The sequence below is a fragment of the Odocoileus virginianus genome, chromosome 18 (genome assembly GCF_023699985.2).
Source record: "Odocoileus virginianus isolate 20LAN1187 ecotype Illinois chromosome 18, Ovbor_1.2, whole genome shotgun sequence".
Taxonomy (NCBI): domain Eukaryota; kingdom Metazoa; phylum Chordata; class Mammalia; order Artiodactyla; family Cervidae; genus Odocoileus; species Odocoileus virginianus.
In genome coordinates this window covers 715,232-730,307 of record NC_069691.1, presented here as the reverse complement: position 1 = coordinate 730,307, position 15,076 = coordinate 715,232, and the positions used below count along the sequence as shown (strand labels likewise).

Here is a 15,076-nt window from a genome sequence, read left to right as displayed (position 1 = left end):
ATAATGGGCTCCAGTTTCATCCATCTCATTAGAAGTGATTCAAATGAATTCTTTTTAATGGCTGAGTAATATTCCATGGTGTATATGTACCACAGCTTCCTTATCCATTCGTCTGCTGATGGGCATCTAGGTTGCTTCCATATCCTGGCTATGATAAACAGTGCTGTGATGAACATTGGGGTGCACGTGTCTCTTTCAGATCTGGTTTCCTTGGTGTGTATGCCCAGAAGTGGGATTGCTGGGTCATATGGCAGTTCTATTTCCAGCTTTTTAAGAAATCTCCACACTGTTTTCCATAGCGGCTGTACTAGTTTGCATTCCCACCAACAGTGTAAGAGGGTTCCCTTTTCTCCACACCCTCTCCAGCATTTATTGCTTGTAGACTTTAGGATAGCAGCCATCCTGACTGGCGTGTAATGGTACCTCATTGTGGTTTTGATTTGCATTTCTCTGATAATGAGTGATGTTAAGCATCTTTTCATGTGTTTGTTAGCCATCTGTATGTCTTCCTTGGAGAAATGTCTGTTGAGTTCTTTGGCCCATTTTTTGATTGGGTCATTTATTTTTCTGGAGTTGAGCTGGAGGAGTTGCTTGTATATTTTTGAGATTAATCCTTTGTCTGTTGCTTCGTTTGCTATGATTTTCTCCCAATCTGAGGGCTGTCTTTTCACCTTGCTTATAGTTTCCTTTGTTGTGCAAAAGCTTTTAAGTTTCATTAGGTCCCATTTGTTTATTTTTGCTTTTGTTTCTAATATTCTGGGATGTGGGTCATAGAGGATCCTGCTGTGATTTATGTCGGAGAGTGTTTTGCCTATGTTCTCCTCTAGGAGTTTTATAGTTTCTGGTCTTACATTTATTTTTTATTTTTTATTTTTTTTGTAATTTAAAAGCTTTCATGCGACTAGAAACAAATCCAGTTACACAGTTACAGATGCAAGGAGCAAACAGCAAAAACAAAACAATCAGAATTATTGTAATTAAGATAGATTTCCACCATGGGGAACTAGTTAACGTCTCCCAAAGTGAGACAATAGAGGCTTCAGGAGTATCCATGGCCCTAATCATCTTGTTCATGTGTTTAGTAAAATGAGTAACATTAGTGCTCATATCAGGTATATATGTGCAGCATTGAGTATGAATGATGGCACAAGTTCCTCCTTGTGCAGCTGTCAGAATATCTAAAGCCAATCTATTTTGTAAAACCACCTTTCTAATTTGTGTTTGTTCAGCATTAAGAGCTGAAATAGCTTTTTGAGAATCTTGTAATGCCTGTTGAGTAAAATTAGTCAAAGCATCTACTCGTAGCATAACATCTGTAGTTCCCAAAGAGGGGACAAACACTGCAGCCAAATAATCATACCAGTGAAATACAGACCTTGCCCACCGAGTTTTAAGGTGAGGTAAATTAGCAGGCTTTTCTGGAAGCTCTGAAAATATAAAGCCATGAGTAAATGCTAGACCCAGGGTGCATCTCCCTATCCAGCCAGGGGGAAGCCAAGCCCATAGGTAAGAGCCACATATCCAATAAGTCCCGTTTGGAGCAAGCCAGCGTGACTGAGATATCCAGTCCCAATTAGTGCCTGGCCAGACAAAGGGAGGTCCTGAACTGGGGTTGGAAAACACGGGAATGATTACGTTACATATTTCTTGAGGCAAAAATCCCAATTGTTTCCAATCATTGTAATTAAGTTGTTGGCTAACCTTGGGGGATGGCTCAGTTTGTTCCCAGCATATAGGGGCAGTAGATATTAGACGTACTTTTTCAGGAGTTAACCAAATAACCTCATCCCATATTTGATAAACATCAGGTAAAAAACCATCAGATCTAGACCTATTGGTCTTATGTGCAGCAAAATAGTCATTAAATTGAGACAGTGTATAATCAAAATTAAAAGTCACATTATGTCCATAGTTAAGGTACAGAGTATTACACCAGTCCATTCTAGGGTTGTTAGATGTCACCAGACGAAGAAGAGGCATCACATGTGATTGTTGTTGAAGGTATTCGCAGACTTGGCGAAAGTCTTTTCCTTGAAGTGGAGATGTCCACCACGGGAAGCCTTCCACTGATGAAGTGGGGAGTGCTCCGCAGACCCAGCAATTAGACCGATTGTGGAATGCGGCATAGGAGTGAGCCCAGGACAGGAAGGCATTGTCTTGAGGATCAAATGGCAGACTCAGGATTTCTGGAGTCAGCAGAAGTAGGCTCACATAGATTATCAGGCCCATTTAAGAGACCCTCCAACTGGCCACCGTTCGCCGTCCTCCAGTGGGTACCGTGGCCATGCAGTATCACATAGGAAGACCAGGTGTTTCTTCTTTAAGCCCTGGGGATCAAATCTATCCCAGTTTTTCAGGATACAGTTCAAAGGAGTGAGGCTGGAATTATTAGCTCCCATCTTGTCTTGAAGGATCCCGGACGAGCCCCCAAGATGAAAGGTTGTTGCTGAACGATTAGACGCGGGATTCTTGGCCTCCGGAGGAGACGAATTCAATCCGGGGCCAGAGACGAGGCTGGATCGCTCAGAGCTTTTGTGTAATAGAGTTTTATTAAAGTATAAAGGAGATAGAGAAAGCTTCTGACATAGGCATCAGAAGGGGGCAAAAGAATAACCCCCTGGTCTTACATTTAGATCTTTAATCCATTTTGAGTTTATTTTTGTGTATGGTGTTAGAAAGTGTTCTAGTTTCATTCTTTTACACGTGGTTGACCAGTTTTCCCAACACCACTTGTTAAAGAGGTTGTCTTTTTTCCATTGTATATCCTTGCCTCCTTTGTCGAAGATAAGGTGACCATAGGTTCGTGGATTTATCTCTGGGCTTTCTATTCTGTTCCATTGATCTATATTTCTGTCTTTGTGCCAATACCATACTGTCTTGATGACTGTGGCTTTGTAGTATAGTCTGAAGTCAGGCAGGTTGATTCCTCCAGTTCCATTCTTCTTTCTCAAGATTACTTTGGCTATTCGAGGTTTTTTGTATTTCCATACAAATTGTGAAATTATTTGTTCTAGTTCTGTAAAAAATACCGTTGGTAGCTTGATAGGGATTGCACTGAATCTATAGATTGCTTTGGGTAGTATAGCCATTTTGACAATATTGATTCTTCCAATCCATGAACACGGTATATTTCTCCATCTGTTTGTGTCCTCTTTGATTTCTTTCATCAGTGATTTATAGTTTTCTATGTATAAGTCTTTTGTTTCTTTAGGTAGATATACTCCTAAGTATTTTATTCTTTTTGCTGCAATGGTGAATGGTATTGTTTCCTTAATTTCTCTTTCTGTTTTCTCATTGTTAGCATATAGGAATGCAAGAGATTTCTGTGTGTTAATTTTATATCTTCCGACTTTACTATAATCGTTGATTAGCTCTAGTAATTTTCTGGTAGAGTCTTTAGGGTTTTCTATGTAGAGGATCATGTCATCTTAGCCAGCTGGTTTCTTGAGCCTTTTGTATTGCCTGGGAGAAGGAATTATTGCCTAAGTGGCTAATGATTACTGAAATTATAAACAAACAGTCCAGCTCCAGGTACTTGATGTGAACTTTTGGAGAAAATGTAGACTCAGTTCAGTTCAATTGCTCAGTTGTGTCCAACTCTTTGCAACCCCATGGAATGCAGCACGCCAGGGTTCCCTGTCCATCACCAACTCCCAGAGCTTGCTCAAACTCATATGCACTGAGTTGGTGAAAAATATGATCCAACCATCTCATCCTCTGACATCCCCTTCTCCTCCCACCTTCAATCTTTCCCAGCATCAGGGTCTTTTCCAGTAAGTCAGTTCTTCGCATCAGGTGGCCAAAGTATTGGAGCTTCAGCTTCAACATCAGTCTTTCCAATGAGTATCCAGGTCTGATTTCCTTTAGGATGGACTGGTTGGATCTCCTTGCAGTCCAAGGGACTCTCAAGAGTCTTCTCCAACACCATAGTTCAAAAGCATCAATTCTTCGGCACTCAGCTTTCTTTATAGTCCAACTCTCACATCCGTACATGACTACTAGAAAAATCATAGCTTTGACTAGATGGACCTTTGTTGGCAAAGTAATGTCTCTATTTTTTAATAAGCTGTCTAGGTTGGTCATAACTTTTCTTCCAAGGAGCCAAGTGTCTTTTGCTTTCATGGCTGCAGTCACCATCTGCAGTGATTTTGGAGTCCAAGAAAATAAAGTCTGTCACAGTGTCCATTGTTTCTCCATCTATTTGCCATGAAGTGATGGGTCTGGATGCCATGATTTTCGTTTTTTGAATGTTGAGTTTTAAGCCAGCTTTTTCACTCTCTTCTTTCACTTTGATCAGGAGGCTCTTTAGTTCCTCTTCACTTTCTGCCATAAGGATGGTGTCATCTGCATATCTGAGGTTATCAATATTTCTCCCTGCAATCTTGAGTTCAGCTTATGTTCATAGCTCAGTTGGTAAAGAATCTGCCTGCAATGCAGGAAACCCCAGTTCGATCCCTGGGTTGGGAAGATCTGATGGAGAAGGGAAAGGCTACCCACTCCAGTATTCTGGCCTGGAGAATTCCACAGACTGTATAGTCCATGGGGTCGCAGAGTGGGACACGACTGAGCAACTTTCACTTTCACTTTTTAATCCAGCCCAGCATTTCACATGATGTGCTCTGCATATAAGTTAAATAAGCAAGGTGACAGCATACAGCTTTGATGTACTCCTTTCCCAGTTTGGAACAGTCCGTTGTTCCATGTCTGATTCTAACTGTTGCTTCTTGACCTGCATACAATTTTCTCAGGATGCAGGTGAGGTGGTCTGGTATTCCAGTCTCTTTAAGTTTTCCACAGTTTGTTGTGATCTCCACAGTCAAAGGCTTTAGCATAGTCAATGAAGCAGAAATAAATGTTCTTCTGGAACTCTCTTGCTTTTTCTGTGATCCAACGGATGTTGACAATTTGATCTCTGGTTCCTCTACCTTTTCTAGATCCAACTTGAACATCTGGAAGTTCACTGTTCACATACTGTTGAAACCTAGCTTGGAGAATTTTGAGCATTACTTTGCTTGTGTTTGAGATGAGTGCAATTGTGTGGTAGTTTGAATATTCTTTGGCATTGCCTTTCTTTGGGATTGGAATGAAAACTGACCTTTTCCAGTCCTGTGGCCACTGCTGAGTTTTCCAAATTTGCTGGCATATTGAGTGCAGCACTTTCACAGCATCATCTTTTAGGATTTGAAATAAATAGCTCAGCTGGAATTCCATCACCTCCACTCACTTTGTTCATAGTGATGCTGCCTAAGGCCCACTTGGCTTCACACTCAAGGATGTCTGGCTCTAGGTGAGTGATCACACCATCGTGGTTATCTGGGTCATGAAGATCTTTTTTGTATTGTGTATTCTTGCCACCTCTTTTTAATATCTTCTGCTTCTTTTAAGTCCATACCGTTTCTGTCCTTTATTGTGCCCATCTTTGCTTGAAGTGTTCCCTTGGTATCTCTAATTTTCTTGAAAGATCTCTCAGCTTTACCATTCTATTGTTTTCCTGTATTTATTTGCATTGATCACCTAGGGAGGCTTTCTTATCTTTCCTTGCTGTTCTTTGGAACTCTGCATTCATATAGATATATCTCTTCTCCTTTGCCTTTTTCTTCTCTTCTTTTCTCTGCTATTTATAAGGCCTTCTCAGGCAACCATTTAGCCTTTTTGCATTTCGTCTTCTTGGGGATGGTTTTGATCACTGCCTCCTGTACAATGTTACGAACCTCAGTCTCTGGCTCTTTCGGCACTATATCTGTTAGCTCTAATCCCTTGAGTCTATTTGTCACTTCCACTGTATAATTATAAGAGATTTGATTTAGGTCATATCTGAATGGTCTAGTGGTTTTCTCTTCTTCAATTTAAGTCTGAATTTTGCAATAAGGAGTTTGTGATCTGAGCCACAGTCAGCTTCTAGTCTTGTTTTTTCTGACTGTATAGAGCTTCTCAGTCCAGCTGCAGAGAGTATAGTCAGTCTGATTTCGGTGTTGACCATCTGGTGATGTCCACGTGTAGAGTTGTCTCTTGTGTTGTTGGAAGAGGGTGTGTGCTCTGACCAGTGTGTTCTCTTAGAAACATGCTGTTAGCCTTTGCCCTCTTCATTTTGTTCTCCAAGGCCAAACTTGCTTGTTACTAAAGGGAACTCTTGACTTCCTACTTTTGCATTCTAGTGCCCTGTGATGAAAAAGACATCTTTTTTTGGTGTTAGTTCTAGCAGGTGTTGTAGGTCTTCATAGAACCGTTCAACTTCAACTTCTTCAGCATTACTGGTTGGGGCATAGACCTGGAATACTGTGATATTGAATGGTTTACCTTGGAAACGGACAGAGATCATTCTGTATGTTCCTTGAGCCTTTTGATATCATTGCCTAGAAGAAGGAATTATTGCTTAAGTGGCTAATGATTACTGAAATTATTTAAAAAAAAAAAAAAAAAAAACAGTCCAGCTCCAGGCACTTGATGCGGACTTTTGGAGAAAATGTAGACTATATAGGAAATGAAAGACAGTAATTTGCCCTTTCTGACTTGGGGTAAACAGTAAGAACCAGTAGAGCTGGATCCCCAGAAGGAGCAGCCCAAGGTGTGGTCGTGGATAGACAGACTGGTCAAAGGCTGAAGCAGCACACGGTCCAGGCTCCTTCAACCAAGATGTCCCTTGTGGTCTGGGCTCTCCCTCCTCCTCAGCGTCGTAGCTGAGCTGGGAAGACCCAAAGAAAGGCCACAAAGAGTTGTGGCCAAGTTCTTTAATAAAATATTGCAGCAAAACTATTAAAGCTGTTCTATCTGGACAAACTAAGTCTGATAAAGAAGTGAGAATCAAGTATCTTTGAATGTTAAAACTCAAGCATGCTGAAGCTTTGTTGAGGTCTGTTTTATATAGGGGGGGTAAATGCATGGAGCTTTTATTTGAAAGGTGAAGTATGGGCTGAGGATAGAAAGCGCTTGCTGAGGGTTTGGGTTCCCACTGTGGGTCACTAATAAATTGAGGCTAAGGAAGGATGTTGAGCAAGCACATTGCTAACATTTACCATTTGATGTTATAAAGGAAAAAGTCTAAATCTGCTTCCTTGGCAGGATCCTTGGGTTTGTATTACCAATAGTCACTGGGGCCACTTTCAGAGACCAGTCACCCAGCACTGGACTGAGTCAATCATGCAATTTCTTAAGTTCTTCCCAAGAGTTGGCAGGAATCTGGATCAGTTCCAAGACTTCAGTAGGAGGGTTCCAAAACTCCAGGATGATTAGGTCCAGGGTCCTCTGGTTACCTGAATCTGCTTTTTCAGTATAAATTAAAATCCCAGTGTCAGCATTCTGTGTGTTCAGCAGGGTGGCAGGCAAGCAGCAAGCATGGTAGGTGCTACCTGCCCTCGGCCGCTGGCATCCCCCAGCTGCCCTGAAGACTTTGCAGATCCGGCCGGCTGAGCCCTCTTCTGTGCCCATAGCTTTACCAGACAGGCAGTGGGCTCTGGAGACCCGTCGGCGTGTAACTCACAAAGTTACACAGAGGTGCTGGGGGGGGACCCTTAGGTCAAGTAAAGGAATCTGTCATCATCAGTCTCAGAAATTAACTTTGTATAACCTTTATTTGTGGCCCACCTAAGTGGGCCTACATATCATTCTTCGTTCACTTGCTCAGGTAATTTGGGGGTCATGACCTCATTCTTGCCACCACCCACTGTTAAGCCAGTGGTAACATTACGCCCCTATCCCTCGCAGGGCACGTAGCTGCTAGCATCGTTCTCTGCTGGAGGCTGCAGAGAGCAAGAGCTGCCTGCGGAGCTCATGCCGCTTCTCACCTCCTTCCTCCTTCCTGGCAGGATCCCACGCTGGGCAAACCACCAAACTACGGCTGGAGCTAGGCCTCTGCCAGTGGAGCATCCAGGACCGCATTGCTACCAGGAGTCCCCGTGAGACTCCAGGTCCCAGGAATTGGGCACTCAGGCAGAGGGGCAGGTGTCCCAGGGCACCCCAGAGCCAAGAGTGCAGCCAGTACCTTAACATCTGTAGAGCTCAATAAACAAATGTTAGAGTATGGAGTGAGTAATACGCATGTCATATGTGGGTTTAAAACAGGCTTTGCCTCCCAAAGAGGCATTGTTTCCATTCTGTGTAGGACTTTTAAAAGCTTCTTTTCTGCTAGTAACAAATAGGTTGACTCTAGCGTTTTCTACCCTGCTAGTAGTTACCAAGAATATCGGAAGACACTCCTAAAGGAATAGTTTCTTAAAGCTCTAATAGGACTCTTTGGGCCCCAAGTAGAAGCTGGAACAGTTCAGAAAGCCCTGTTCTCGTGGCATATCCCCATCTCCCTGGCCAGGGGTCTCTGGTGCTGGTGCAGCATAGCCTTGAAACTCAAAAGGCTTCATCCCATGGCTGAGATATCTCCTGTTACAGGAGCCACACTTGATTTGCCAGGTTTTCCATTCTGGAAGGAGGCCTTTGTTGGAATTGTCTCTGAGGACTTAGGGCCAAGGAAACAACAGCCTATTTATGGCAGAAAGGAAAATAGTGAACTGGGACAAGGTGATTGCAGTTATCAACAGCAGAAAATTATAGAAGGAGGTAGAAGAGTATCCTGAAAAATAATTTTTCTTAGGAAGTGTACAATTTAAAGAGGCATTTATCTAAAACATGTCATCTCTTTAAGGGTGTCAGAACTCAGCAATTTGATGTGGTTTGTTCAGTAAGATGGAGGGAGGGATTGTCACATGATTTTGTTTATTTTCTAGGGTTTGTTTTTCTCTTGGAGAAGTTAAGTTTCATTGGTTTTTTCAGAGCTTGTGACTTGTCCATATGCACCTTAGTTAAGGCAGAACTATTAACTAGATTTTCTTCTCAGTAATCCACACAAATCTCCAGCAGCCTGAGTCAGAATCTCAGGTTGATTCCTGCTTATCAGGCCTCCTCTGATGTCTTTCTTTCCACTTTCTCTCTTCCCTTCCCTTGAGTCTTCTCTCTGCCTAGTCCTCCTCTAAAACTCCTTGACTGCTTACTGTTAAATCTGCTAGGTCATTGCATTGTTGTTGAACATTTGCTCTGCTTTGTGCTGTGTTGGACTGTGGTCTTGTTTTATGATCCACAGTATTGCATTCTCCTTTTCCAAGATATAAATGTTTACTAAATCCACGTTCTCCTCCCTGTTGATGTAAGCAAATCTGAGCCTGGCACCAAAGATGACAGTATAAAAACAGAGTAATATTAATGAATTCCTGTAGCTTTCCTTCTTCCAGCTTGTTTCATCTGTGTTCTTTTCCTTTAATTCAGGTACGTGGGCAAAGACTACTCTGCTGCTCAAGAATTAATGGAAGATGAGATGAAGGAGTACTACAGTAAGAATTCTAAGGTCACCCCAGTACAGACTGTGCAGGTTGGCCAGCTGCTGGCTGTAAATGCTGAAGAGGATGCTTGGTTACGAGCACAAGTCATTTCAACAGAAGAGGGCAAGATAAAGGCAAGCATTATGAAGACAAGCACATTATTTTTCAAATGAAAATATTGCTTCTAATATTGTATCCTCGAACTGTATTTAGTTTCCTCCAGAAGTTAAAAAGATAATATCTGTTAAAAAAAAAAATAATAATTATCCCTGTCAGCTTTTAAGTCAGTGGTAGTTATATTATCTTAGAGTTTTAGTTTAAACAAAGAAGAAAACTCTTCTCCAGTGGAATACCATAACCCATGATGTAATTAATCAGAAAAAACAGACAAACAAACCTGTATTCCTATTCCTCAGGGTTACCTAATGAATACTGATCAGAGCTCTGTGGGCTTCTTATCAAGGTCAGTACTTGGAAATGAGGGAAATCATACAGATTGGAAGAGATGACATTCTGTCCTCTCTTGCACAGCCAGCTGAGGGGAACCCCAGATAAGACTCGACTGTGCCCCAAGTCTTGCCCTCTTGGTCATCTCGGAAAGGTCAGAGGGCTCTTTCACTAGTCTCTTCCATCAGAGGCTCCAGTATTTCCAGACTTGGCTGTGTTCACAGTGACCAGCCCCTGCCCTTGCTGCCTTTTCTTTCCTTCACCTTAGAGACCCAGAATGAGAACTTGCTCATCAAGGCACCGTTTTGTCTAAACTTTGGAGATCAGGGTTAGCACATCTTAGAACACTTAGCACTGCAGGGGGTGGCAAGTCCAGATGCCTGGGACCCCAGTCAGTATGTGGCCCTGTCGCTGCTGTGTGTTTGGTGAGAAACCTGAGTGATCTCTGGATGATGGGGAGTAACTGTCCTAGATGTTAGCTCAGCTTCAGTCCACTTCCTGACTGTTTCCCTGCCCTTAGGAAGTTCAAAACTTAGCTACCTGAAGGCACAGGGATCACTTATGAAGAGAAGAACCGTACAAACCCTGATGATATGTTAAGAGTGCGTCAGGGTTTATGATAAACACTGCAAATCCTCCACAAGGATATCCCCCAGTCTGAGACCTACAGGGCAAAAATCACTTGGGCCTCCCTTCCTTCCTTATCTCTGCTCTGGGAATTTAAACTCTGGAGTCAGTTAAACCTGAGTTTGAGTCCCAACTCTGCCACTTCTAGCTGTGTGACCTTGGGACTTCTCTGATTCCTTACCTGTAAAATCAGACACTATCGTCATGCTAGTATCTGCCTGTTATACTTTTCATTCTTTTTTTTCCATTGTCTTAGGGAAAGAGACAAGACTGACAAGGCTTGTCCTTGAGAAGCTTTTATGCTAGTAAAAGAAGACAGATAATGCACAAGTATACAATAAATGAAAAGGCAGTGAAAAGCAGTGAAGGAAATAACCAGGGTGCTGCAATAGAAAATAACTGTGAAGGAAGGGATAAGCAGGGAGATGTTATCTGATTTATTTGCTTCAAAGGTTGTTCCAGTGCCTTTGTGGGGCATAGGTTGTCGTGTGGGGCATAGGTTGTAGTGTAGGGCAAAGATCAAAAGTAAGACCAGTTAGTTGGCTGTTGTAGTAGCTAGCAGTTGCAACCTGAATTATGGTGGAAAAGTGGAGCCAGAGGTAACAAGACAGACTCAGGATGTGTTTGAAGGTAGAACTGATAGGACACTAATTCTTTGGATGTGGAAGAGAAGAAAGGAGAAGGTTCAGGATGGCTGATGAGTTCAGGACTTGAGCAGCTGGGTGGATGGTCATGCCATTTACTGAAACTGGGAAGTCAGGGAGAAGAATCAATATATAGGAAAATCCAAGAATTTTGTAGGACCTGTTAGGTTTGAGAATAGCTATCTAATTTCACCTGGATGAGCCTGGAGCTCAGGGAGAAGTCAGAACCAGAGGCGGGGCATCGGCATATAGGTGCCACTTGCAGCCCTGGGACTGGGTCAGGTCACCTACAGGAAGAATCACCCGTAGAGCAGAGAAGGGGACCCAGAACCAGGCTCTGAAACACTTCAGCATTTAGATGGTGGGCATGAGAGGAGCAAAGGAGACTGTGAGAATGGCTGCAGAATGAGGAAAACCAAGAGGGCCATGTTACGGGAACCAGAACACGGAAGTGCCTCATGGAAGGAAGACAGAGCAGGAAGCAGCCGGCTGTGTCATTGCTTCTGAGAGCCGTGGGCTTGTGTTAGGAATAAAAGGGGTAGCTTAGTGTGTTATAGATAGTAAGCTCTTTAAGATAGCAGTAGTTGTGGCAATCCTGGCCTGATCTTGTTCCCATATCCCCGTGAACCAGACAAAGATGAATTTTACCCCTTACTAGGAGAAACACTAGCTACTCAACAAGTCTTGTTTCTCTTGACTTTTTCTATGCCTGACAGCAAGTATCCATTCCCTCCTTGATTTCCACAGATTTTGGTGAACATGAGAAACAGGAACTGGCCGTAACCCCTCAGGTTGGTGCCAGTTTTACCTGGTCCAGACCCGCATCCCAGAGGTGTCTGCTGGTTATTACTCAGAGGGCACTGTGAGACCTGTGACCACTTGAGGGAGCCAGAGAGCCAGGAATGGACTGGGGCCCACCGCCAGGATAGTGAGCCTGCTTGTGCTAATCCAGGGGCTGAAGGGCAGAGGGCTGTGAGAGTCTAGCCGGACGTCCACAGGCAAATGTTTTATGAACTACAGCTGACATGCAAATACATGGTATTGTGATTCCAAAGAATAAAGAAAGAAAAGAAAAGCTTCAAAGTTACAGAAACCCTTTGAAGAATTTAGAACAGTATTCTTTTGTCTCTTGCTGCTGAGATTACATTCTGAATTGCCCAGGAATCATGATTTCACATATTATGTTCTATTCTCAGAAAACGTTGTCTCCATTTTGGGCCTAGGAAGAGCAGAATCCAAGTTGTGGGTGATGATTACTATTAAAGGAAACAAAAGCTGCGTGAATCCTGAGGTTTTGGGGAAGGAAATGAAGGTGCTAATTTGGGGTTGGAGAAATTGCTGGCTGCAGTGTGGGGACCCTGCCAGGGATTGAGGCCTCAGGGAGCATTGAGTCAAAATATGAGCTCCAACAGATGATCCTTTTTAACCTAGGATACACAAGCCCCCAGCCCCAGTTATCAGGTAGCCAGGCAAAGACGTTAGTTGTCTCTCTATGCTTTTCTTCCTTAGATTCTCTGATGGGGGAGAGTTTTTGGTTTTTATACTTAATAGCAGAATCTCAGTACTCAGAAGCTGTGGACTTTATTTTACTGCAGAAAGCAAAACTCTATATTACTTGGTATTTCTTTGCCAAGGCTTTGCCCTGATTTGTCTTGTTTTTGTAATAACTATCATCTGCTTTAATTAGAGAAGTGTACTAAATTTTCAGCACTTTCCCTCCTATTCCTAGGTGTCATTATAAATCAAAGCTTAAGTTTTCTAGATTTTATTTTTCTCCAAATGGAAAAAGTATTTGGTTATATAGTCCTTTTCAAATAAAGTTTTATTAATACACTAAACATACTGTCCAGGCTGTCAGTGTTGGTGATGAGAAAGCATCATGCAGGTTTCTGTAAACACAGAACTCTGTCCAGCAGACTTGGGATCTTTTCCTGAGCTGGATGAAAGCCTAACCCAGCTTCCCAGCCCTGAGAAAAAAGCAGAATTGTCTACCTTTACAGTGTAGGATTTCATGTTATCCAGCTGCAACATCCTTGCTGTCATGGACAACATCTCACTCTCTGGGAGCATAACAGCTGAGAGCAGGCCATCATAAGTGCTGCTTTGTGGGTACAGAATCTGACACATACCCCAGTGTGCACCTACTCTAGAAACAAATAATGGAGGGGTGTAAATCAGAAAAGAAGGAGGTGATGTAGGCATTATGATAGTAGGGCAAGAGTGGAGCAGCCAGCGATGGCAGAGCAGATACGTGTGCTGCTGACAAGCTGGTAACGGAAGGCATCGGAGCTCAGCAGTCTTCCCTCTGCTCCCTGTTGGCAAAGGAGCAAACTGAAGCCAATTAAATGCATCGTGAGTTTTTTTTTTAAGAAGTAAGGATAAAGAATTTTATTTGAACCTAAACGTTGTTTCTGTTATCATTAGGTGTGCTATGTTGACTACGGTTTTAGTGAAAATGTTGAAAAGAGCAAAGCATACAGATTGAACCCGAAGTTCTGTTCACTCTCATTCCAAGCTACAAAGTGTAAGCTCGCAGGTAAAAAGAAACTTTTTTAAAAGAGCTCTCCACTTTGGTGTGTATTACCATTGTACTTTGGGGTAGTTGAATCCTAAAGCATACTAAGTATTTCCAGGTGTTAAAATGTGTTATTTCTTGAAAGGTATAAGTAAATTCATGTTTAATGTTCTCTCTATAGGATATGATCATTATAAAAATATTATAATGTTTTTATATATTTTTGTTGCATTATACATAACATGTGGGCTTCCCCCATAGCTCAGTTGGTAAAGAATCTGCCTGCAATGCAGGAGACCCAGGTTCGATTCCTGGGTTGGGAAGATCCCCTGGAGAAGGAAATGGCAACCCACCCCAGTATTCTTGCCTGGAGAACCCCATGGACAGAGGAGCCTGGCAGGCTATAGTCCATGGGGTCGCAAAGAGTCGGACACGACTTAGCAACTAAACCACCATTCAAACCACCACCATATATAACATAGAGCATATTTAGTGTTACTATTTGGAAATCTACTGGACATCTGAGAGAGTTTGGTGGTTGCTGCCCTGACTGACCTAGCAGCAGCTCCTCGAGGCCCTGTGTCGTGGGATTTGCTCAGTTTAAATTGTGTCATCCAACCCGTTGTGATGTGAGTCCCAGCTTTCTTGCCGAGCTAGACTCTGCCGGTGCTGCTTATCGCCGTGGAGCACCCTCTCATGCCCTCAAGCATGAGCCTGGCTGTAGGTCGAGGTCAGTCTCTGGTACTATCAAGTACTTCTGCTCTTTTTTCCCCTCCTCGAGGAGGCATGGAGAAATGAATGTGTGTGAGGATGACGTGTCGGGATGGCCTAAAAGTATGGGGGACAAACATTAATGTTGAGGAAAGGCATGGAAATATGTGTGCATCATGCAGGAGAGCTGGAGCTAGATTCAGAAAATGATCAAAATTGTTTTCATGAAAATTAGACCTGTGAAGAAATACCTTCTCCCAGCAGGGCTAAGTCTCTGTGTCAGAGGAGCTGGATTTGGCTCTGTCTGTGAGATACATCTTGAGTAACTTTAAAATCTTGTGACAAACCTGTGGAAGTTAGTTTTGAAAAGAACATACCAGGAGCACAGGTGAAGATTTAGGATGCTGAAATGAAAGGTTTAATAGAAACTTAGCTATGGAAAGCAGGATAAGAACAAGAGAAAAGTAGGTCATAAGGAGGCTGTGAACTTTTGTTTATGGATTTAAAGGGGGAAAACATAGAAATAGACACTGTAGTACCATTGGGGGAGTGATGCCCTAGTTTAATTAGTTTAATAGATTAACTTTGAGTGGTCATATATATGATCTATGAAATTACAATTTTCTAAGAATAAAGAATAGTTAGACTATGATAAAATTTACCTAATACCCATATTACATTAAACAGTATTTAATATTTCTTGTATAAATCAGAAAGTTCTTTGGTATTCTTAGTGGCATCATGGTGTACTTGAAAAGAAGGGGGGGAGGCTGTCTAAATTTTCAATAAATGCATGTTTGTGAAAGAAATAATTGTGTATACTTACTTAG

General features: G+C 42.4%; 1 protein-coding gene across 3 annotated transcripts in view; it reads left to right on the top strand.

Annotated features, from left to right (window-relative positions):
- Positions 1-15,076, top strand: part of TDRD7 (tudor domain containing 7) — a 93,494-nt gene that overhangs the window by 55,169 nt on the left and 23,249 nt on the right. For all 3 annotated transcript variants that reach the window (XM_070480225.1, XM_070480224.1, XM_070480226.1), the window contains 2 exons: positions 9,250-9,436; positions 13,445-13,556. In XM_070480225.1, the coding sequence (XP_070336326.1) occupies positions 9,250-9,436; positions 13,445-13,556 (299 nt within the window). The remainder of the gene's footprint in view (positions 1-9,249; positions 9,437-13,444; positions 13,557-15,076) is intronic.